This window comes from Polyodon spathula, chromosome 18 (assembly GCF_017654505.1).
Source record: "Polyodon spathula isolate WHYD16114869_AA chromosome 18, ASM1765450v1, whole genome shotgun sequence".
Classification (NCBI taxonomy): Eukaryota; Metazoa; Chordata; class Actinopteri; order Acipenseriformes; family Polyodontidae; genus Polyodon; species Polyodon spathula.
The window spans coordinates 34,393,766-34,419,634 of NC_054551.1; the positions used below are offsets into that span (position 1 = coordinate 34,393,766).

Genomic DNA, 25,869 nt, shown 5'->3' on the forward strand with positions numbered 1-25,869 from the left:
TATATTTCCACTTGTGCTTTGAAATCAGAAAACCGTTAGTTGTTACAAAAAATCATCTTTTTGCTGTTGCGCTGTTCTCGTTTGTGAAACTCTATTTCCTTTGACATTAGGCTGGTTGAAACATTGGATTTTAAGTCTAAGTTGAGCACTTGAATGTGATTTTATGCAATTGGTTGCAGCTGGAGTGCACTGCACATCTGAGCTTGCTTGTTTGTTGAACATTGTACAGCGCTCTGGGATGCGATGGTGCAAAGGCCACTATATAAAAATATATTTGTAACGTATTGTATTCTATTGTATAATCTCTATATTCATCGAGGGGTTCTGTGACATCATAAACCACAAGAGAGAAGCTTGATGTCACTGAGGATGAAAAAGATTACATGGAACACCATGATGTTGTTTAGGGCAAACTGTCTCGGACTTGACTAGGCAATGAAATTACTTAGGGAGCAGTCCACCAGTGGGTTAATGACCCAGGACACCTGGAGAAATAGAATATCAATAGGTGTATACTAGAGGCAGCAACTCAAAGAAGCAAACATCTTATGAAAGTCAATGGCAGGGAATCTGAACCACTCCACTGACTGCATTTTAATTACGTGTGATTTCTTATGTTAAATTAAATGTTATGATTAATGATAACAATTTTACATGACCTCTAAGGAGAACAAATGCCATAGTACTATTTTACCAGTGCAAATGGTCTGGTGTAAAAAAGTCGCTTTTATCTTCCTTCATTCAAAATATCAAATCTTTTTTAAACATTACATTATTGAGTTGAATTGACTAAACATTTACTGTATACAGTATTTCATAAAAGGTCGTTTAATTACATCAAAATTATATCAAAATCAAAAAGTGTTTAGAGACAGTATTTTGGCAAATCTGTATAAATCTGTTACAAACTTGAATATTTAAAGCAAGGAAAGGAAATGTCAGGAGAAGCCTTTATAAAGCTGAATGTTTCATTCTGTTGTTAACCATTTAACAATGACCCTTTGCATGAGGTTAATACATTTTAGGCTGGCGTTATAAAGCTCTGCCACTGCTTGGGTCATTAAAATAAACCTCACTTGCTTTTCAAGTTACATTAATGCACCATCCACCTGTGGGATTTAAAAAATAATTAAATAAAACACAAGCTGTAACAACTAACATTCATGGTATGACACTTCAAGTGTAAATGTGCGCAAGCAAGGGTTTGAATTGAAGAAGAACTGCAAAGATTTCAAGATACACAACACTCAGCCACAGCTTCCTTGTGTCAGCTGCTCAAATCAAATTGTTTTCATGTCACAGCATGAACTCTGCCCATGGGTAGAACTCCTGAAAAATACAAATCCACTCCAACAAGCTGCTTGAAAAGTTACCAGTAAAGTTTGATGAAACTGTGATTCATTACTTTTTGTCCTCCCCAAAAAGAGCATTCCGATTAAATATGTTACAGAAATTTCTACAGAAATATTTGCAGCTCTCCTATTGCAGATGTTCTAACTGGCTCCATTCTTGTCGATATGACAGTACAGGACCATGGACACCACCATAGCAGCAATCTGTAAAATAAATATATAAATAGATAAGATGATTGAGGTGTGGCATACTCCCAGCTGCTGACCAGCGAAACCCTGCTTTCCTCAGCTCTGTATATATATTTCCATGGATGTTGGGAGTTTTATTTCAATATCATCCACAGCAGCTTTTAGGTGCTTGAACCTAGAAGTTGAAGCATCACGCCTCACTTTAAGTCTTATAATGTATTTACACAGGCAAGTCCTGAAGAAAAAAAAAATGGTTTGATTTATAAATTAAAGGTCCATATACAGACTATGAATTTGCACAGCAGCGTTTTAAAAAGCATTGGGATATCTCCCTTTCTTTTCACTCTGTATCGCACTTGAACCATTCTGTTTAAAACTCTCTTACCTCGAGAGCACAGATCCCGGCTGCAATCCCTCCGACGATGTTTGCATTCTGTTTCAGGGTCAGCAGCAGTTTATTAAAGCAGCCCTGAAGGTTGAATGAGGAAATAAACAGGGTTGAGATGTGCATGAGGAAAAGCGCGGACCCCTTTGCATCTCAGCCCACCAGTGGAATTCCATCAGCTAAACTTCAATGGAATAATAAAATGCACTTCAATGGAATAGTGAAACGCACTTTAATGGAATAGTGAAACGCACTTTCCCTTCTAATGCCTTTCTTACCTCTATAGCGCTGCTCTCAGCGGCCTCGAGACTACACGTCGTGGTGTTGCTCCAACAGCAGAATGGTGGGTAGGAATGATGGGAACTGTAGTAACTTGAGTCACTGAAGTCGGTGTAGTTGGTGAAGCCACAGCACTTTAACTAGAAACAACAAAAGGCAGTACAGTAGTGTAGGGAAATAAGTAGTGTAGGGAAATAAAAAAAATAACAAGCAAGCAAAGACGTGCAGGTCATAGCTTGCCCTAATGTATATGTTTGCATCATAACACAGAGGTTCGTGGAGTCAAATCAAAGAATTGATTAGCAAGTCAAACAAAAACATTACATTAAATACTATGAATATATTAGCATTTCCATCCCATTTCTTATACTCTCTTCCAAACAGAATGGATCCATCCTGCTGTCACACACCTCAACACACACCCTAGTAAGGGGGGAAACTCGTTCAAATCTATAACATTCTATAGTGCGTCACATTTAAGCATTTTACCTAATCTATTAGAAAATGTTTCAAACTAGTTCTTTGTTTGTGGTGTTCTGTTTTCACACTGTGTCTCCACTCCTCCACACATCTTGATTAGAAGCCTGCTAACTTTGGCTCTCTGCCCAGACGCCAAGATACGGGAAACTGCAAATGTCTTGTTTAGCTAGTTACATCTGCTTTAAGCTGTATCAAAATTAAATTTTAACATAGAAGTAAGAAACATATAATCAAACACATAATACTTTATGCAGAATGTCATCTCCTACATACACAGATATAAAATAAAATACCAACACACCACCACACACACGTGCACATAGGCTCACAATGTTAGTGGCTGCAGTATTGTAGTCATAATAATGTGGAGAATACTGTACAGTATTGACTCCTATTACAAATACCAAAAGGAAGGGAAATAGATCTTAAAAGCTGACCCTGCAAGAGTGTTTTTGTATAGTGCAAAGGGTAGCTTCAAATGCAGTTTTACGAGTTCAAATCAATTACCTCTGCCATTGTCGTGTTCCATATCTGCGTCACATCTGACTGGGTCCCGTAGTCAGACTTTAATGCCGGTGTTGCCCACGCCTTCAGGATGGATTCTGCCTGTATAGTAAGAACAAACAGGGCAGTCAGTGTGCTGACAGACACAGTCTTTGAAGTCACAGCAAACGTAGAGTTGTAGGGAATGCTATTCTGCAGAGTCTAAGAAAAGCAACAATCAGCACAAACCCAAGGCTTTGTTTCTTCACTTGTTTCACTTGGAATGGTAAATTAGCCCGATCAATACCATTGACCACCGAATAAGAGAATGATCATTTCGTGCAGTTCTACTGGCTATTAAATGGTCAGGCACTGCAAATATCAGAAACAAAACTCTCAATATAGACAAAAGGATAACAAAGGAAAGACCATGTAACCATTCGAATCTTCCCAAATACAGTCTTTTTGTCCAGTATATTTTTATGGTTTCTGAACAAGTCTAAACATTGAATAGCTTTAAATGCAGTTGCAGTATATAAGCTCAAAGATTTACATACAGCAAAACTTCGAACAGCAAACATTACAAACAATACGAAAGGGAGCTGGGGGTGGTTCAATGACACGCTTTGAATACTCAAACAAACATGTGGTAAATTAGAGCATAGATGTAAAGCCACAACATTACAGGTTTTTTTTTACCATTCCTGGTAAAGCGTCTTGAATCACAAGGCTGCACTATCTTCCGCCAGGTCAGCTTATTACTCAAACTTAACAGAAACAAATAAAAGTAATCCTTGATTTATTTTTAACACAATAGAGCTCGACTCACAAACCAGCAAAACGAGCCTTCTTCGAAACCTTAGCAACAGCAAACAGCGATGGCTTTCTGAATCGCTGCAATAGTAAAACTGCTGATATAAGAAACCAGATATCAAACACTGCGGCCAAATCCGATGACTCAAATTCAGATCCTGACACCACTACTTCCTTGAGTCGTGCGACAACAAAGCAGTTTTCATTATTTTTCAGATAATAGCACATTGATTAGTGGTAAACGATGTGCTATTATCTTCTGATTCAGGCCTTGCCTCTTTCTTCTAGATCTAAGTGCAGCATTCGACACAATCAACCATTTTAATTGACCGCCTCGAGAATCTTGTAGGTCTGTCAGGTTGCACCCTATCTTGGTTTAAATCCTACATTTCAACTAGGTTACAATATGTGCAAATTGAGGAGCACCCCTCCTTCTTATCTAGAGTTACGTGTGGTGTCCTGCAGGGCTCTGTTTTTGGACCAATCTTGTTTTTCTGTATATGCTCCCCCTGTGTGATCTTGTCTGTAGACACAGGGCAAACTTTCACTGCTGTGCCGATGACACACAACAACTGTATCCATCTCTGAAACCAGGTGACTCCACATCTGCAGATATCTTAACTACCTGTCACTCATATTAAGAAATGGATGTCAACACACTTTCTACTGTTAAATTCTGATAAAACAGAGGTCATAATTTTGAGGTCAAGAAATCAACGAGAGGGTAAATCAATGTGCCTGTACAGTAGACAGCTAACCCATTGAGTTATTTTTTACCCCAACCTTTCATTTCAATCCCACATTAGGAACGTCACTAAAATGTATTTTTTTCCATCTCAGAAATATTGCTAAATTAAGACGCTTTCTCTCAGCACAGGATGCTGAGAGACTGATAGATGCCTTTGTAACTTCTAATAGATTACTGTGATGGTCTATTTTCTGGTAGTCCAAACTGTGTTTTGTCTAGATTGCAGCTTGTGCAAAATGCTGCTGTCAGGATCCTAACGAAATCAAGAAAGTTTGACCATATTACGCCGGTGTTGGCATCCCTACACTGGCTCCCAGTATGATAATGGATTGATTTTAAAGTCCTGCTCTTAAACTATAAAGCCTATAATGGGTTAGCTCCATCCTACCTGAGTGACGTATTGGTCCCATGTGTTCCAGGTCAGCCGCTCTGATCTCAAGATGCTGGGTATCTCTCCGTTCCAAACATTTTAAAATGGAACACAGCTGGTAGAGCATTCGGCTACAGGGCCTCTAAACTTTGGAACGAACCGTCAGCCTCTGCAAGGGAGGCACCAACTATGGCAGCTTTTAAAACTAGGCTGAAGACATATTTGTATAGTTTATCATATATGTGATACTACTATTGCCTGTTTACTGTATGTTTTATTGTTTTTATTATTTTATCGTATTTATGTATTTTTTTGTACTTAATTTGTTGGACTGCTTCTAATGCTTACTGCTCTGTCCTTTTTCTTATTTTGCCCATGTGAAGTGCTCTGTGGCAAATTGTTGCAAAGGGCGCTATATTAAATAAGGATTTGATTGGTTTGATTGAGCGTGCTGCTGCTTCCCTTGGGGTGGGGCAGCAACTCGAGTATCTAACGACCTGTTTAAAAATGATTACCAGAGCCTAGATCTCCATGATTACTTTGAAGGAAATGAGTGTCAGGGTGAATGGTTTTATGCAAAAGGAGACGTTTTGTTTTATGCAAAAGGGAGGATTGACAGAGGGATTTATCTTCAGTACAATGGGGCTAGTGGAGCATGGCACAAGGGCATTGCCCTGGGGTCTGCCTGCTACAGTAATCACAGGTTATACATGTTTATTGTTCCCCGTCTTTCAATTAAATGTCTTGGAGTTCAACGGAACCGTCACCTGGAACAGGCCCCAGTATGAGCAAGAGCCCAGTCTCTCTGCTTTACACTTGGGCTGCAGAACTGATCCAGGGATTAGGGGAGATCATTCCGAGGTTAGTTATAAATCCCTCTGTCACCAAGAAAATGGACCTGGTTGCTACTCATCTTAAACCATTAAGAATCTGCAACCCACCCCGGTCTGGAGGGTAGCGACTGAATTACAGGAGAACATTATTCCTTTATTTTAGAATCTCAACTAAAAATCAGTTCAAATCACTAACAGTAGCAATACATCAGGCTATAAGCATGACACTAAAGGTTTTCACGACTACTAATAAATAATTACTGTGATAACATTTTAATTGCAGATGTTATTAAGTACTTATGTTCTCATAACACTGTAATGGCATTGCCTGTTAAATAATACAGTGCCTGCCAAACACTCCAACTGTATAACACCCTTTATTACACGTGCACATATCTTTTTTTGATTGTTTCTAACAGTGCTATAAACTAAAGCGTTCCCAACAATTTGGTCAGCAGCTAATGTTTAAAATAATAATCAGCTTCTGTTTTGGGGAACGCCCTCGCCATGCAGTGTTTTTAACCACAACACACACAAATGTTTTCAGTACTAATGTTATTGGTTTGGTTAAACTGAATACTCGTTGGGTGTATCTTTCTGTGTGTATAAACATATAAACACCGCACGACAGTGGTGTGCAAAAATGTTATTAACCATCATCAAAAAATCTCCATCCACTCCCAAAACCAAGTCCTGGCAATGATACACAACACAAAGAATTTCCTGCAAAATAACACCCACTATTAAATAGCCCTGGCTTGTCATTACAAACCCATTGAATCTCACGGATTAGCATTTCTGGAGACTGAATTCATTGAGGCCAGGTTTTATATTGTTTATTCGTATGTTTGTACCCTACATACTTCACCAGAGAACTGGTAATTATTATACATTTCAGGAAACCAGGAAACATTTACATGTAAATAGGCTGCTTTGCATATAAAATGCTGCTACCTCAATATTCAAATTTAATAAATTGCTCAAAGTGAGAGCTGATGAAAGTAGCCAGAAGCAATTTGGGAGTCATTGTGTCTGCGGCTGTACTGAAAAGGCATAAACTGAGATAATTTAATACAACCAGGAGCTGGGGAGAATTCCAAATGAGCCAGATAAAATAAGGAAAAGAAAGGAAGATGACTTACAAACGAAGAGTAGACCAGGGCTACGACAGCAGCAGCCAACTCTGCGATGAAAATAACCATGATAATGGCAAAGAACTGGAAGAGAAACACACAGATACAGAAATGAGACTTTCACACAGTGAACTGGTTAATTTTATTATCTTTCTCTTTGCAGGGGTTACTCAAAATGACCCAACTCCATACATCGCGAGCACACCTTTGATCAGAATTTCACGATGTAGTTACCAGAGTCACTCCAAATGTAAGCCTTCATGAAGATTACTGTAACTAACTCTTAGTGTTATTAATCTGCACAAACCTTGATACAGAAACTGCATGAGGCTTTGCAGATTGATGATGTTGTACAGTATAGTCGGAGTGACCAGAACCAGTTTAAAGATCTACAACCGCTTATTACCTAACATCAGTGCTGGAGAGTGAGAAATATTTACATTGTACTGGAGTTAAGTTTCAAGAAAAGGGAAATTGTGCGTACACTGACAGATATTTCTACTTCTAGAATGTTTATGTGAATCTTTAAATGGTTCCTTTGGTTCTTCTGAAGGCCCTATTGTTTAATGATGTTACCCCTTCAGGAATTACTTACAGTAACTGTTTTCATACTGTATATTACTGCTGCCCCCTTAAGTTAGTGTTGCCCCCTAAATGCTTTTATGAGAGCCCTGTGTAATTGTCAGATAATGGGCATGGGCCAAGAGACTAGCCCTGACCCTGAACAGCGGTGTCCCTTTGTGTCTTGTAATAAGCTGCTTAATTCAAGGATGCCCTTCGTTTGTGAGTGACAGTTTCTTGCAGGGTCCTGGAGGGCCATTCCACTCCAGGTTTAACAGGTCAAATGATAAAATTAAGTACTCTGGGGTCTGGATGGAGGTTTAATTGATTCAACAGAGTTGAAACAAAGACCAAGAACCAGCTAGCAGGGCAAGTGAGGGTTTACCCCAGAAGACCCTCACACAGGTCACACTTACCATGATGAGGAGGCACTTGCTCTCTTTTTGAGCTCCACAGCATCCCAGGAACCCGAGCAGCACCAGGACTGCGCCAATGGCGATGCAGAAATACCCAACATTCACAAACTGCATGGCCTGGGCAGAGACGGACCCGATGACTTTGAGAAAGGACCCTCCATCCACGCTCACCCAGATCCCCACAGCCAGCAGCGCTGCTCCTCCCAGCTGCACAGAAAACTTATATTATCCACCCAGAACGTCAAACACTCTCTCAAAGGTGTTTTCACTCTAAGAGCGATTCTGCAGGTTTGCAATGCATCTAATAATCCATACATCTCATTAAAAGAATATGCTCCGCTATTTTGTTATCAGTTAAGTAAAACATTATTTGCTCTGAGATGACTTGATTATTCTTCATTGCAAGTGTAGGTCTTTGGTTGTATGAGCCTGTCCAGGCAAACTGTGACAAAAAAGAGGCACCTGTTGGGAGAATCAGGTTGTATTCCAGGAACAGATTACACCAGCATAGAAAAGGGGAGTAAATGGAAAAGCGTTCAGGGCTGCAACAACTCGTCAAAATGGGTTATTGAAAGAAGTGGCTAAGAATATATTCTAGAGTAGTACAGCTATATATCATATATATTATATATATATATATATATATATATATATATATATATATATATATATATATATATATATATCCAGTATAAGTCGAGGTAGACATCTTTCATAAAGTATGATACTATGATACTATGTTCAAAGGACCGAGGATTTGTAATGATCCATTGAATCTTATCAACAATAACTTTCATGAAGAGGTGTTTGCAGTACAGGTCTTGATATCAGCTTTAAGGGTTGTGTATATTGAAAGATGTGAAATCTAATAACTATCCTCTGGTATAGACTGGATTCATTTGTACCGCGAGTGCCCGGGAATGAGTTCACAGAGAGGGGAAATGAAGGATAAAAATGAGACCCAGTAAACACTTGACAGAGAAAGGAAATTGCAAGAGATATTTCAAGACAGATAAGTCATGAACAAAGACATTGGTTTAATGCCTACAGATAATACTGATTATATTATATAAATATTGTATCAATATTATATACATTGCATGTAGAAAATACTGTTTGTGAAAATAGCCTTATTCTTAATACCCTGTGACATTTAACAAGCAAAAGAAAAACTACACGGACACAGAACATAACAGACGGGCAGAGCAAAGAGTTTAAATGTCTTCTACTTGCAATGAATGATTTCATTAAATAGTTACTAATTCATTAGTTCATGGTTTTAACATGTTCTTATGTTTGTGGAGATGTTATTATTATTATTATTATTATTATTATTATTATTATTATTATTATTATTATTATTATTAAACAACGTTAATGCAGAAAAGAAAATGTACTCACAAAGATGATTAAGTTGAATAAGACCATCATAACTTTTATAAAAGTGAAGCAGCCCATTGTGAAGCTAGAAAAGAAAATGGAATGTCAGTGGATTGAAGCAGTGAATAGTGAACGCTGTGGGCCACTAAACAACACCTTTAAACAATATGTACACCCCAGTGAAAACTGTTAACCATGTCCTTCAATTGCAAGGGGTACTGTACTGTACAGTAACAGAAACACTGCAGCAAGATCATTTATTAAAAAAAAAAAATACCAATAATAAAATAATGAATGTAGGCTTGAAGGGTTTGAAATATGACTTTGTCTATATATAAACTATATATGCTGGTACAGATTTACTGTTCATTTTGCTGTTACATAATTAGTCTATTTCATAACAAACAAGAAAAACGTACACTTACCTTTTTTGATTTCTTCAAATTTTTGCAAAAATATATAATTATCTAAAACCAAAGAAGTGCAATTATATATATATATATATATATATATATATATATATATATATATATATAAATAACTATTCAAGTTTGTATGGAGGTATAACTGACAAAAAGACACTGTTGTTTTATCCCAAGAGTCCAACGAGATTTCCCACCTTTCTCCCTCTTAAGCACAGGTGAATAGAATGGGTGAGGCATTGTTCCCTCCTATGTATTGGGGGGGGTTAATGGGTGAATTCAGTTGTACTGGGTTTGGACTCACAGGTATAACGATCTACCGCCCCCTAGAGAAAGAAGAACACAGCTGCAGTGTGCATTACATTTTTAGTTTGTATGTTGTTTTGCTTACTTGTTTGGTTTTACTAATAAATATATTATCTTAAGCTGATATATTAAATCTTATTAAATCAGGAATGACTACAATTGATTGTGTGTGTGTGTGTGTGTGTGTGTGTGTTAATAATGTCCCAGTTTGTTAAATCCCATAATGTAATTGTAGTTATTGTGTGGCCTCTCTGGTTTGAAGGGCCGTCACGTGTCTGAAACACAGTACTTTCATTGTGATGACAATGACAAAGCACCACAGTGCAGAGTGACCTGATTCCTGCAGGGAACACACCTTTATTGCAAATGAATAACGCAGTTCCGCTGTCTCAATGCACTCTCTTCACCCACTGCACTCCTGACCTTTATCACGCTGCGTCAGAGCATATTTGTTCCCCTAGGAATTAATATCCGAGAATACCAGTTCCCCTTCTGAACATTTGTACCACCTTATTTATTTTTTTGCAACAAAGTAATCTTTCTTTTTATATCGTTTATATCCATGCACTTTAAACTAACACCTTAATTTTAAAACTACTTTCCCTATCCCTAACCCTAAACTTGCACCATCCAGTTTCCTCTGACAGGTCCGGTCTCATTTACAATAGTACATGACAAATGCCTGCTTGTACTGTTGCCACTAGATGGCATGATACATTGTTTCTTAAAGCCTTGTTCTTGTTACTTTTTGAGAACATGACATTACTAGACTTTTTACAGAGCTAAACATACTAAACCCTATTTTAAAATATATCAGAATACATTATAGTATATTAAATGAGATTTCAAACAGAGTAGCATATATATATATATATATATATATATATATATATATATTATATATATATATATATATATATATATATATATATATCTGTACTGTATGTCTGATCCTTCACACTGATAATAGCCCCATTAAGCTTTATGACAATCCCATCAGTAGCCTTAAAAGCCCTTAAGCGCTTCATTTTATTGTGGGAAGCAACTTGCCAGGGTTAATTACAGTAATTAAACAAGTGTCTATTCTCAAACACATTTAACATTTAATGAATACAGCATTCTGAAGCTTGTATGCAGGTCTAATGGATGTCACTGGAAGTTTTTAAAGCAATTTCGATTTCAAAACTCAAAAGTTATTACAGTACTGGGCTTTGCATAAGTGCCATGATGATTATTCAGTAACACGTCACAGTAAGTCTCTCTAATTTAGACCCACATAGTGGGTACTTAGAAAATAAATGTGTTCTTACACAGTTACAACGTAATTATGCATAGTTACAATTTAGTTAATGTGTAAATCTGTTTTGCATGATATAATCCTAACCCTAACCCTACCCCTAACCTCAACCCCCCCTATCCCTAAGCCTTTTCTGATACAATTGTGTACTTACATATATCGTCCAAAAAGGATTTATACATTAAGTACATTGTAACTATGCATAATAACATTGCAATTATGTGTAAGTACATGTGTATTTACTAAGTAGCTATTATGTAAATACATAGTAATTAGAGAGACTTAATGTAAAGTGTTACCAAATATTCATGTTGTTTTTCTTAAAACAAAACAAAAAAGATTTTTGTAAGACTTAGCAAATGGAGCCCTTTGATTTAACACAAGGGCTTTAATTACAGACATTGGGCTCTTACTGTGAACTGATGGAGATCCTTTAGGGCGCTTGGATGAAAGGTTTTAATTCTAAATTGACGTTTACCTGCTAGGGATGTGAAGCAAACAGCCCTTATTCATTTATTTGTTCTATATATGGCTTACTCTCATTAAGCCGATGTTTGTACACACTGTACTAATTGCATTTAAGAGATCTTCACTCTTGCAATTCTCTGATAATTGCTTCTCTGCCTGCTCCTATAAATGTTCCTCCCCTATTATGTTTCCAGTGCATACCTGTTAACATGTAGATTACACAGACACAATGGAACTGTCGTGCCTGCTTTCATAGCAAAAAGACAAACAAAAAACTTTCATTTGTGGAGAAGAGGCTGCAGTTGGAGATCAAAGTGTCTGAAGAGTTTACAAACAGTCTCAAGGAGCCTCAAATGGAACATTAAGCTGAGGGAACACGGAGACACTCTGCGGCTTGGAACCTGGTTTCATGTCACTACATGGCACACCAGGGGAGACTTGGGGCTTGATACAGCAAACTTGCTACAAACTAGATCTCCTAGTCTCTTGGAACCAGGTTTTGAGCCACTGTTACTCTACAGGAATTTGGAATGGTTATGTTATACTGTCCTGCACCTTTGCACATGCACAGCTAAATTTCTTTCTGTTGCATTCAGAAATTTGCCAATCAATTAGGCATCATTCTACATTCAAACTATTTTATTTTGTCAGCTATTAAGTAAGGTCAGGGACACTCGGTTGTTAGACAAGATGATGAGTATCCATGTGAACACATATTAGTGAACCACAAACAGTAGAGATTTTTGTACTCTGGGCTCCCAGAACCCACAACACTGCCACTGCCTTGTAGAACTACTTTGACTCTTCGAGATGTTTAATGGATCATGTAAAATTTATTAAAGGGGCATTATTATTGAGCAAGTTATAAACTGCAAGAGCATTTCATAACAGTAATATCATTTACAAACGCTATAGCCATGTACAAAAATGGAGGTGGACACATTTGGTCTATTTATGATGGGGTTCAACATTTTACTGCGGTTTTGTTTGACCCCACAACCCCATGCCAACGATACCTTTGACTCGAGCCAGCAGTGAAGAAAGGAAAGCAAAATGGTAGAGAAGCTCTACATTTTCTAAAGGCTTCAAGCAGTCACGTTCCACATAATCGCTGTTCACTGGAACTAATTGCGAAGAGAGTGCTCCCGCACAGTTAATAGATTGGGTGCCCTTAGCTGGAAACTCTTTTTAAAGACTTTCACATCGCCACCTCAGGAAATGTTAAGTACTGTATTGGCATGGGAGCAGTGAAATTCATGTTGTGTTTCATGCAGATGGGCAGGTTAAGTGTGAAGACCTTTCATCGAGGCATGACTGAAACATTTATTTCTGCCTTTCCGTTCAAAGCGTCTCTATACAGAAGGCGACGCGTCTCATTTAAGCTCCCTCCAATGAAAAAGGTTAAAGTGTTCTGAGATTATGAAATCACTGCAATTTCCTGAACGGAAAGCTAGGTGAACCATAACATCTGACCTGCTCTCCACTTTGTTTTATGTTTTCCATCTTCCTTTAAAATCATTTTTGCACCATAAAACCCTAACCCTAACCGTTTTTTGATACAATTGTGTACTTATATATCCTCAAAAAGATATACACACTAGGTACATTATAACTATGCACAGTAACATGGTAATTATGTGTACCTACACATGCATTTACTAAGTAACTACTATGTAAATACACAGTAATTAGAGACACAGTGTAAAATGTTACCGCAAATATAAAGAAGTAAACACTGATTCGTGACCAGTAGCTTTGTTTTTCAGCCCAGCCTGACGCAGTTAACCGCTTCCACGGAGCTTTGAAGTGCTTCTCGATTGGTTATTGCATGAGGAATGTGGGCCTCGCAAAGTGAGCCCGTGTGCCTTCCATTCCATTGAAAAGAAAATGCAGTTCGATGACACAAGAGCTTTCAAAACACCGTGCCTCCTCACTGCTGTGCTCGAAAAGCAAGAACTGCGTGTCTTTAAAAACAAACGCTGCGTAAAAATGTAATTTAATTTAATGTCTTCATCCTGTGAGAGTGGAATTCAATAAAAACCATTCATAATGAATAAAATAAATACAAATAAACATAGACCTAGTATTGGAAGTTCTGAGGTCCGTAGTTTTTTTTTTTAGTCATAGTAGTAGATATATATCTCTATATATATATATATATATATATATATATATATATATATATATATATATATATATATATATATATATATATATATATATATATATAGATACCAAAGCACACTAATAGCTAATAAAACAACAAACACAATATACTGGATATCATCGCCAAACGAAAACAAAATATGAAACACGTCAGTGGTTCCACTTCATGCCTTGCACTAATTAAAATGCCCTTTTAAAAACAATAACAATATAATGTACTGGAGTTCACCAATATTGTTCCTTGAGAAAGTGAGCTCAAGCAGCCCTCAAGCGATGCTGTCCTTAAACCCTAGAAGCACTCTGAAGTTCAAAGCACTTTCAATGCATTCCTTTGTTATTGCAGTTGGGAGTTGCATAACTGATACGGCATTAGAAAAATACTGTTCTTTTTTTTTTTTTTTTTTTTCCAAACAGGGTTTTCACCGCCAACTTTCTAAACTTCATGAGGCAGCGTCCCATAAGTAATAAACTATTGTGTAGCGCTTGTAAGAAAGAATGAGAAAACGTGTCAGTAACTGAGATTAGGGTTTGGCTGCTCTTCACTTGCTCATTAGCGAAGATGGAATAAAAATATTTCAGGCTACTTTATGAAACCATTCCCAGCGGGGCAATTGTGGTTGTGATTGACGTATTCATTAAAATAATGTGCTATCAGTCAAAAAGTACTGAGTGGTTGCTGAGTGACTCCCCTGGTAGACATGACTTTAACGTGCAGCGTGAGTCACACACAAAAAGGTTGTACCATGTTGTCGATCTTTGCAGGGGACTCAACAGAGCGTGTATCATTGGCTCTCTGGCACTTCCAAGGGGTTCGGGATGCACAATCGTACAGATCGTTTTTTTTTTTTTTTTTTTTTTTTTTTTTAATTTATTTTATTTTTATAACACTGCTGGCCACGACTCCCAGGTCTCGCTACCTCTCTGGCATCCGCTGTAGAGCTCCAGAGGTGCACTGGCTTTGAAACTGAATCAGACCATAATCAAGCATGACTGATAATAAACTAATGATACCGTTTAAGAAACACAACTTCCCATCATAATGCAAACTCTGCGCTATTCCCTGAAGCAAAATATTCAATTCTTGTTTGGACCACCACTCGATGTCAGTGTTTCACATGTTAACCATTTTAAAAACAGGCTCTGTGGCAGATGACTGGATACATCAGTACAACGTTGAAAATGTTGACTAGATGACTAGGTACATCGGTACAACGTGAAAACATTTCCTAAATCAATCCAAAGAAGCACTTCTCCACGTTTATATAATGACAGGAAAGTCAATTAGATTGGGCACTGACATGTGATCAGTACAAAAGACCTCTCAAGGCTGATTATAGGGGCTGCAACTGTACAGTGCTATACTGTAATGATAAAACGGTGCAGCTGAGCAGTAGTTTTACATCATCTGACCTCAGTTCAGAGGCTGCTCTACAGTCTAACTGTCTTCATAGCAGTAATAGCCAGGGTCATCTAGTGCACAGTTGTGCATTGACAGCAATACAATAAGATACTGGATGATAATAGAATGAGTGCTTCTGGCTTATACAGTAACCTGACAATGAATCGAGTGTATATAAACCGCAAAGCAACCAACGAGCAGCTGTTACAGTGTAATGACCTGTTTTGCTTGTTTCTTGTTCTGCTAGAATCAGCCTCATTGCAGCCTTCCAGCTTGAAGCCTTTTTGTGCTCTAGATTCAGCACATGTGTAAATCAAGGCAGGTTATTGTATCATAACAGCCAAGCACAGTCAAGGGCAGCATAAGTTTGAGACTGCTGGCTTCCATCCAAAGTTTAAAATGACATTCACTTTGAATCTCAGTCATTGAGAAAAAATTTTGGAATTGGAATTTTGGAATTGTCTGTTTTGCTACACATAACCTACAGCGCCTTCATGTGGGAGTATATTGTAATTACAGTTTCTTATTTTTGGAGTTAGACATGGCTTCCAGTGCACTCTTTCAATATACAAAGCGTTTCTCATTTGGGATTTATGTACCAATAGAAATCAGCTTTAAAAAAGCTAATAATCTTTAAGTTTAAGAACAGTCTACTGTTTTATTGAATTAAGCTCTGTGTGAGTGCTTTTTTTTTCCGATTCAAAGCACATTTTAAATTCCAGGCTCAGTTCCTGTAAGTTTGTCAGGAAGCTAAGGGTTGGCTGAACTCTGAAAAGAACCTTCTCCACCTTGTGTTTTCTGAAATATGTATTATTTTTTTAAGGGAAAACGTGGTATGCAGCTGTTTGAGACTGCCCTTCTATAGCTGGATAACAGTGGCTCCAGATCCACATTCCAGACTACTTTCATGCATCACATTTTATTAACTTATTTAATCAGACTAAAAAGCTGTGCTTGGCTGCAAGGGTAGGGCAAACAGGAGCAAATTACAATGCAATCTCTATACAGGCAGGGCTGAATTCCCAACGGCTAGTGCTAGTTATTGGTGTGGGCTAGAGCAAAACAAGATTGCTACATACTGCAAAATCCAATGTGTAATTCCAATAGCAAATCCAATTACATATAAACAATTTACCTCTGTAATGAATACAGTAATGGAAATCAGTTTTTAGCAGACTGTCCATCAGTTTATCTAAGGCAGTAGCTTTGACAAATGGGGCTACAATTCAAATTCACTACCCAAATTACCTTTTTGGAATCATTCTGAGTACTTCTTATTGCGATTACTAAAATATAATTTTTTTTGTTTACTTTTCAATGTTACCTTTAATGTAAGCTAATTCAGCCAAGGTGCCTTTATATTGGTAAGCGGCAACACCATCTAGTGCACAGCAGTATATTACAAGCAAAGTAAAATTAAAATTTCATCAAAATGGCAGATCATAGTTTTTCCCTGACCTTTTCGATCATCGTAAATGACACGCTGCTTTGCTGCACAATGCTCTTTTTGGTTATGGTAAATGACACACTGCTTTGCTGCACAATGCTCTTTTTGGTTATGGTAAATGACACACTGCTTTGCTGCACAATGCTCTTTTTGGTCATGGTAAATGACATGTTGGTTTGCTGCACCATGCTTCCAACATACTTTACTTTCACTGTACAGTGATTCTTTAAGGATATGTATTGGGATGGAAATATTGTGTCTGTCAATGAAGAGTTAATCCTGCTACACTGATTCCCGCAAGCTTTCCTATTTGAGGGTTGAATTAACTTAAATAGCAGCTTAGATTTATTTTAGATCGTTACAGATGTGAAAAAGCTTTTGCTTTCTCGAAAATTAGTTGACCACCAGCAGGAAACAGACCCAGACACAGAAAGCTACAGTTTTAAAGCGCCTCTGCTTTGTCACCTTATTAAAAGAAACAAAAATAAAACTGGAACAAATAAACAGGGCACGAGGGCCAAAATAAAAGATTTAAACCCAACAATACTAACCACAAACACTAATGTCAGGCTGGTCGTTCACCTCACGCAGACACACACACACACACGCACGGATGCACGAGCACACGCACGCATGCACGCACACACACACACACATGCATATGTTTGCATTCCTATATTTGTGGGGACTTCTCATTGACTCTCACTATATTTTTAGTTGCTATTTCTAACTCCAGTCAGACAAAACTCCACACAGGCTGAAGGTCGACAAAATATTTTGGCACTTTATTTTTTAAGGCATATTTAGTTCATAAAAAGGTGTTTTACAAAGTGGGGACATCCCCACAGCGTCATTTTTTCAGGAGTTATATCTTTGTGGGGACATTTTCTCAAATTTTGTCTGCACATTAATAGTAATACCTGCACCCGCGCCCACGCCCGCGCCCAAGCCCACACAAAGGATTTCTGGATCCTTTTATGCATGTGGCCACTCCCCAATCAGCACCAATTACCTAATTGGGGAATGGCCACACCTGTGATTACTGGCAGGGATAGATTTAACCCCATCCATGCCAACATTACATTCACACACACACACACACACACACACACAAAAATTTTACAGTCGCGTCCCCGAAGACAGGCCACAGAGGCTGAACGATAGACAATACAGTAATAAGTATTTAAAGTGATCAGAAACCACTTTATTATACACTTGGGGAAATATGTGTGGTGTCAGTGGGTTTAAAAAAGAAACCTTCAGTATTGTTTTGAATATTACCACTTTACCAAGCACAATAAGCAAAAAAAAAGGGGGAAGGTCAGTGAGTTTGGACTGGAACGAAATACAAAATCAAAATGAGTGTCATTTCAGTGATTCTCTAAACGGACCCTTATAAAATGTGCCCATAGTAAAAACACAGCAAAATGAAAGTATAGTAAAGCATAGGGAGATGTGGTGAAGCATAATTAAAAACAAACATGGCAAACCAGGGTAAACTATGGTAAATGCAAACTATAACCATGGGAAAAGTGCAAACATAGCATGCAAAAATACGGTGATAAACTTTTATAAGGGAGAAAAAAGGAATAATAGGGAGCTTACACAGAGGATGGTCCTGTTCTTCAGCAACCCAACCACCACACCATCCTAAACCCCAAACCCAGCCTTAACCTCAAATCAAACGCAGCCTTAACCCCAACCCTAACTCTAACCCAAACCCAGCCCTAACCCCAGCCCTAACTCTAACCCAAACCCAGCCCAAACCCCAGCCCTAACCCCAACTCTAACCCAAACCCAGCCCTAACCCCAGCCCTAACTCTAACCCAAACCCAGCCCTAACCCCAACCCTAACTCTAACCCAAACCCAGCCCTAACCCCAGCCCTAACTTTAACCCAAACCCAGCCCTAACCCCAGCCCTAACTCTAACCCAAACCCAGCCCTAACCCCAGCCCTAACTCTAACCCAAACCCAGCCCTAACCCCAACCCTAAGTTGCAGGACATTCTGATTTGAGTGGACTGTAGAAATTCTATTGTATTTTCTGTCAACAGAGTGAGTAACAGAATGGAATGATCCTGAAAAACTGTTTTCGATATTAACATTTTTTATTGTTCATTTCTATCTCCTATTTTATTATCATCCATAGTTAGTTAAATATGTGCTGAATTAAGAAATTTTTTCAAAAAAATATTCAATGACAAAATGTTTTGACTAAAAGTCTGTTTTTAGTGTCAATGTGCAGATACTTGAAGGTATCCTGTAGTCATACATTTTCCACATGCAACCTCAATATTTATACTCCATTAACCAAGCCAAGCTTTGCCATCCGCTCCTATCACATCAGCTAACTACCACACAACAGATCATAGGAGAGGAACAAAGGAGCTGACCTCTTCAGATCTGAAATGCAGCATCTGCTCATTTTGTAAAGGTGATAGTATTACTGTCTGAGACAAGGTATGGTGCAATCAATCTAGCAAGTGTTTTCCACAGAAAGAGGAAGATTAATGACCAATGCTTCTCATTACATAGAAAAAAGACCATATCAAGTATAATGCCTTGTTTCAGTAGCGTATACAGCAGGGCTTCCCAACCCTGGTCCTGGGGACCCCATGTCTTCTGGCTTTCATTCCAGCTGAGCTCTCAACTACCTTACCAATGGGAATACACACAGATCCAATATCCTCTAAATACTAGGTTGCAGCCTAGCGTACAAATATCTTTATGTATAGACCCCAGATTAAATGCACATTTGTCAAGGTCGTTATGGGAGAGTCCTGGTTGTAGTACTTGCAAAAACATCAGTAGAGAATTAACGCTGACTATATTAACCCTATATATATTAGAATATATATATATATATATATATATATATATATATATATATATATATATATTTGGAAAAGGCATTCTCAAGTTACTGTATACCCGGGAGACACCAGTATAAATGTTACCTGGATTGGTTTCACAAACATCTGTCTGGAAGTGGTTTTCTTTCACCAATCGGCTGGCTACAGTAATATTTCTGAGCTGGATGTCCTATTAGGTTTATTAAACTGTCAATACTTTTTATTTGATTTCCTGCATCGCCTAGCCCTCCCTGATTTTAGAGCATGTATTCCATTACAAGGTACTCTGTCTCATAAACATGCATCCAAAATAAAGACTGAGTGATTCAACGTCTAGACAAACCAGTCTCTATTGAATTACTTTAAGTACAAACAACCATTCTAATAGGTAAGAAGAATCAATACATCATGCCGTGTAAGAAATAATATAGAGGGATTGGTCCTTTAGATGAGTAGTAAATGAATGGAGATTAATGATAATAACTAACCCATAGGATTACATTCTAACCTTTCTGCAGCTTTTCAAAAGTAACAAATAACAAAACAAATAGCAATTGTAAAATCTGTTAATTTAACAAAACAAGAACCACCAAAGATGTAGTATTATATTTCAAGCTGTAGGGCTCTCATCTTGTAATATTAACATGAAATTACAACTATGGGAAACTGCCTACATAATATAACGTTATGGCTATGAAGTTACACAACGAAATAAGAATGGAAAAAGACCCTGGAGGCTAATTCCTCTTTTCACGTTACATAAAAGCTTTTCTCAGCTACAAGAAGACATTGACACATCCCCTTGTAAAACGGAGATGGCTATTGTGGAAGTCTGTGGAAGATTTCGAGGAACTATATCCAATATTATTTAGTACCTGCTAAGCTCCAGTTTGTCCTAATCAACAAAAATGGGTAGGTATTGCTTTACCATATCCCACAACACAACGGGGGCTTGGCCGGGATATGATTGTATTGTGAAGTGAAGGTTTACTAGCAATATTGCATCACTAAACATGGTATAATATGTTGCTGTAAACAGTCTGCTTAGATGATTGTTTGTCCTCATGGAATAATTGAGCCAATTTAAGGGGTCAATAATCACCAGTGTCATCTCCAGCTGTTCTTGGTTTAATGCTTGTGTCAGATCTCCAATTTACATTATCCATTATCCATTCTTCTTCTTCTTCTTCTTCTTCTTCTTCTTCTTCTTCTTCTTCTTCTTCTTCTTCTTTCACAACTCCTGATACTGATTCATCTGTCAGATACCATAACTTGCTTATTGCAGTGTCTATTCATGTAGAAGCAAATGTTTTTTTTTTATCGCCTTGAAGTCTGTAGTGAGAAAAACAACAGGTGTTAAACAGATAGAGCAATTACTTTCAAATCATCCTTCGCATGCTCGATGAGAACCAGCTCTCACAATGCCACACACACACAGGCATGTCAGGCATGTTTCTGTAACAGCTGCCAAGAAAGCTCTTCCTCTCCAAGCATATGCCATCTCTGTTGGGTGCTATATTGATAATCTGCGGTTGGCCAAATGATAAGTTTTACATATAAATAAATAACCAGTGCATTAAAATACATTTTGTCCTTTTTATTAGCTTTATTAATATTACTAATTAACCTCTTTCATTGCTCTGAGAATTCTTTGGTCCTTCATTTACTTTTTATAATAATTCAGGATGAGCAATTATTTCAACTACAACACAAAAGATAAACTGCTCCACTATTTGCTGCAGGTCACATGTTCCGATTGCAGTAGATTATTGGAGTGAGTTTGAACAACGACACAGAAGTGATTGGGTACCAGGAAGCAGAAGCAGCAGCAGTATATGGCTGGCAACAAGAGCTGATGAACATTCAGGATTAAGTTACTTTAAATGTTTTCCTTGTACATTAAGTAGAGGAATCAATTAAATCCTGAACTTGCTTTCATTAACTAGGAATTCCACTTCATTTTTTTAGAACTGTACAGTGAAGCACATACACCAGTTTGGGCTCAGATTCTCAAGCGGAAAATCAGATTTTCTATAACAATAAAAAAGGGATATTTGGGAAACCCATGGGAAATGAACATCACATCACATTGCAATAACAACAATGAAAGCACACTGGCCAGTCTGAATTGATCCTTTGTCCTGTAAGATTGCTAGTTGTTTTGGTGTGTGTTGTATATTCAGTTGCGGGTATGTCAGTGTCTCTCTTGATAGCTGTTTGCATACAATGTCATTTGCGAAGAAAGAACTATCTTCCTGTATGAGCCCTGACTAACTAGTTACATGAAGCTCAGATCCCTTATTTCCTTACAGCGTACAATGTATGCTCATGTGAATTGACAAAGCATCTGAGATTTGTCTGTGCCAAGTGAATCAGGTGTTGTCAGGAAAGTAAAGCATGACCTCAGATTGACCTCCGAGAAACACAGCATGGTATTGTGGCTACACTGCTGGGAAAGTCTTGCATGCCAATCCTGCTTTCAGTCACTGTCTGGGTACAAACACGTGTTGCACAGTCCTTTCATTCACAAAATCTGTCCTGAAGGTCGGGTTACTACACTATTACTAAACCAGAGGATGTGTTCCAGTAGAATTGACATTTAATTATTGTTTTTTGCTCCGAGAGACAGAGCTAGTTAGTGTGTGCTTTGACGAATGGTATCCTATAGTTTATTCATAAGCATGAGCCTGCACTCTTACAGTACGTTGCCATGCCTACAGGCTGTTTTTGTTGACAAAGCTGTGCTTTATTGAAGGTGTTGTTGTCTGAGTCTCTGAATTATTTATCTTATACACTGATCCAGCAGCTCTTTTGCTTGATACTCTAAACATAGCAGTTCTTTGCACACAAACCTTGAAAGTTAGAAAGAATATCCACTAAAAACAATGGATAAGTCTAAATTCTGTATTGTATTTTAATATAGTCTAAATTCTGTATTGTATTTTATTATAGTCTACATTCTCTATTGTATTTGAATATAGTTTAAATTCTGTATTGTATTTTAATATAGTCTAAATTCTGTATTGTATTTTAATATAGTCTAAATTCTGTATTGTATTTTATTATAGTCTACATTCTCTATTGTATTTGAATATAGTCTAAATTCTGTATTGTATTTTAATATAGTCTAAATTCTGTATTGTATTTTAATATAGTCTAAATTCTGTATTGTATTTTATTATAGTCTACATTCTCTATTGTATTTGAATATAGTCTAAATTCTGTATTTTATTTTAATATAGTCTAAATTCTGTATTGTATTTTATTATAGTCTAAATTCTGTATTGTATTTTATTATAGTCTAAATTCTGTATTGTATTTTAATATAGTCTAAATTCTGTATTGTATTTTAATATAGTCTAAATTCTGTATTGTATTAGTTTAGCTTCCTGTTTTTTTGTTGTGTATTACACTCAGCTGTTTAAAAGGGTGCCAATCATTTTCCAACCATACCTTTTCCATTGTATTTTATTCTCATCTCTGGCATCATTGCAATAACCTTTGTTTGACTTTTAGAAAATGAATCATGCTGCTCTTTCCCCATCATTATTATTATTGTTTTTTTTTGTTTGTTTTGTTTTTTTTTAATGCCTGCTGTCATTTTGAAAGGTAGAAAGAGACAGATTTGGTCATGCCTTTGTTCTGCGTTTCCAACCTGATCCGTCTAGTTTAATTGCTGACAGGATGCAGGCGGTGGTTGACTCTAGACTCAGAAATGGCAGGCGTTTGACAGTATGGTTACACAAAGGACCTGTGAGGGATCACACATGGGAAAAGGGAGGACAGAAAATATGAAACATTATCCTTTTCTCACACCTCTTACCTGACATCAATAACATGACACTCTAAAAACTGAGAGGGTGAAGAAGATGAACATTGAGGGGTTTTTTGTTTGTTTGTTTTTACAGAATGTTAATCGCGTTTTTCAATCCAGTGATTAAATGCAGTCCTCTAGTTAAATGCTGTAAAAATACTGGGAGTGATTTATGACCTGAGGAAAGCAGAACTGTAAGGCTGTCATTTCAAAGCGTTGCTGTTTTTCAAATAAACTGCGAAGCTAGTATTTGAAGGAGTTACTGTATATCTAAATGGACTTACTAATGAAACAGATGCATAGTGTGTCTATTATGTCTCATAGAGAGCATGTGTTGACCCAATGTGGAGAAGTAAGGAAGCCATACAAACACAAGAAAAACAGAATTTACTGAACTCTAAACTGAATATAAAGGTATGTATAGACTGTATAGAATAAACAGAATCAGCTTAGTGAATTTTCTTTACAACGCAGCCAATGTATAGTGCTGGGTCTTGAGCATCATGCCATGTAATACCTTTCCTTGTGGGTTTGTCATTGTTAATGAAACCCTCTCAGCTGATGTATGTGTGCAGCTATTTACAGCTTTTAGTTTCAACATATCAGTATATTGAGAAAGTGGCTTTGCCTAGCATGGACAACATGCTATGCTTACCGACACATAGAGAAAGACTCAAGCTAGTCTTATTTTGAACAGTAGGTGGTTAGCAAAATGTCTTTTAACATCTGCATGCCCAACCTGACTCTCTCGTAAGGTGTCTGCACTGTTCTGGAGGGATCTGTGGCTGTTCCTGATTAGCGCTTCCAATTCCTTCACGGAAATTAGAAGTGAGCTGAGGTGACTCTTCAGAATTGAACTGAAAAGCCTTCACTCCTTGACACAATCATTTGTGAAATCTTGGAACAAGGAAGCAGATGTCAACCGAATTCCTACAGTCTTCCAGTGTCTGTCAGGTATACTGCCTTCCAACCTTTGCTTCTGAATTTGAATGCCACCCCATATGCTGAACATCAGATGCAATCCGCTCTACTAAACATTCAGAGAGCAGTTGAAATAAAGGTCACTGGCTCATACCCATTGAGTTCACGCAGGAATTTTCAGTGCCCGTGTATGTTGCTTGTTTCTAATTGTGTCAAACAGCACTCCCTTTTCAAGTCTGCCTTAAGCATACCTGGGAGAGGGTCCGCTCATTCAAGGAAACATAATGAACAGTGGCCTCTAGGGAGCAGCCATGTCCTTCCAATGCAATCAATAGCTTTCCATAGGGCTCTGCCACCAAAGAGATGGATTTCTGGATTGATGCCTAAAAGACCCTGATAACCCTCACACGTCATGGGCTAGGTCCCGCTTCTGTTTAAAGCGTAGTCATCATTTCTGCTTCATTGACACGCGGAACAAAATGTCACTTGGAAGCTGAGCTCTGCCTCTCTCTCTCTCTCTCTATTGGAGGGGCCTCTTGATAAAATGCCACCAGCAAAATGAAATGCAGTTAAAAGGCCAGAACGTGAATACATTGAACACCCCGAGCCATACCAAAACTCTCTGTCGGCTCTAATTAAAGCAGATTATATCAGAAGATTCCTTATTACGTATGCCACGAGAGGGCATGTGTCTTTTTTGTAACCTTTATTTTACCAGGATGTCACTTTAAATTAAAGATTTCTTTTTTAAGAGGCATATTTCTCATCACATACACATCCTTTTGTGTGAGTGGTGTGGATCTGTAACACTGATTGCCTGTGAGAAATCCTGCAAAAAAAGAATAAAACCATAGGAGCTGTGGCAGTTTTTATTATACAGAATTATTTTAGAGAGTATCCTAATTATATTCTTAGTTGCCTCTGAAGCACAATGGAAAGTTCGAACATTGCATGATTGTTTATTTCCCATAGCTCATGATTTTTCCCAAACATTAACTTATATAAACATGCCAGTAATCACTATTACAGAGTAATTTAAATGGGAATTATCTGAAATTGTCTCTGATCCCACATACCATTAACATGTGTCAATATTGATTAGGTTAGGCATGAAGTTAGGGTTAGGGTTAGAAAATATAAATCCTAAAAGCTAAGTTCATGTCTCGTTCACAAGATTATTTTGCTCCAGAAAGGTTTGGTAAGTCTCCAAACACAAGCAGACGGGCATTAACTATATTTAGGAAAGAGCAATATAGAAAAAATCCTCAGGGCGAGTTTATTCAGTAAATTACAGAGAAAGCAACTTGAAGAGCACCAGCTTTCCTGTGACCAGGTCTCCTAGCAACAACAGTGTC

General features: G+C 37.7%; 1 protein-coding gene across 1 annotated transcript; it reads right to left on the minus strand.

Moving 5' to 3' along the window:
- Window positions 1-812: 812 nt before the first annotated feature.
- Window positions 813-9,869, minus strand: LOC121330538 (tetraspanin-1-like). The gene is made up of 8 exons (XM_041277125.1): window positions 9,848-9,869; window positions 9,444-9,507; window positions 8,043-8,249; window positions 7,075-7,149; window positions 3,193-3,291; window positions 2,205-2,345; window positions 1,927-2,010; window positions 813-1,556 (listed from the first exon to the last, which is right to left on the minus strand). Exons 2-8 carry the CDS (start codon window positions 9,498-9,500, stop codon window positions 1,494-1,496), a joined length of 726 nt encoding a protein of 241 aa, XP_041133059.1. The 5' UTR covers window positions 9,501-9,507; window positions 9,848-9,869; the 3' UTR covers window positions 813-1,493.
- Window positions 9,870-25,869: the final 16,000 nt, after the last annotated feature.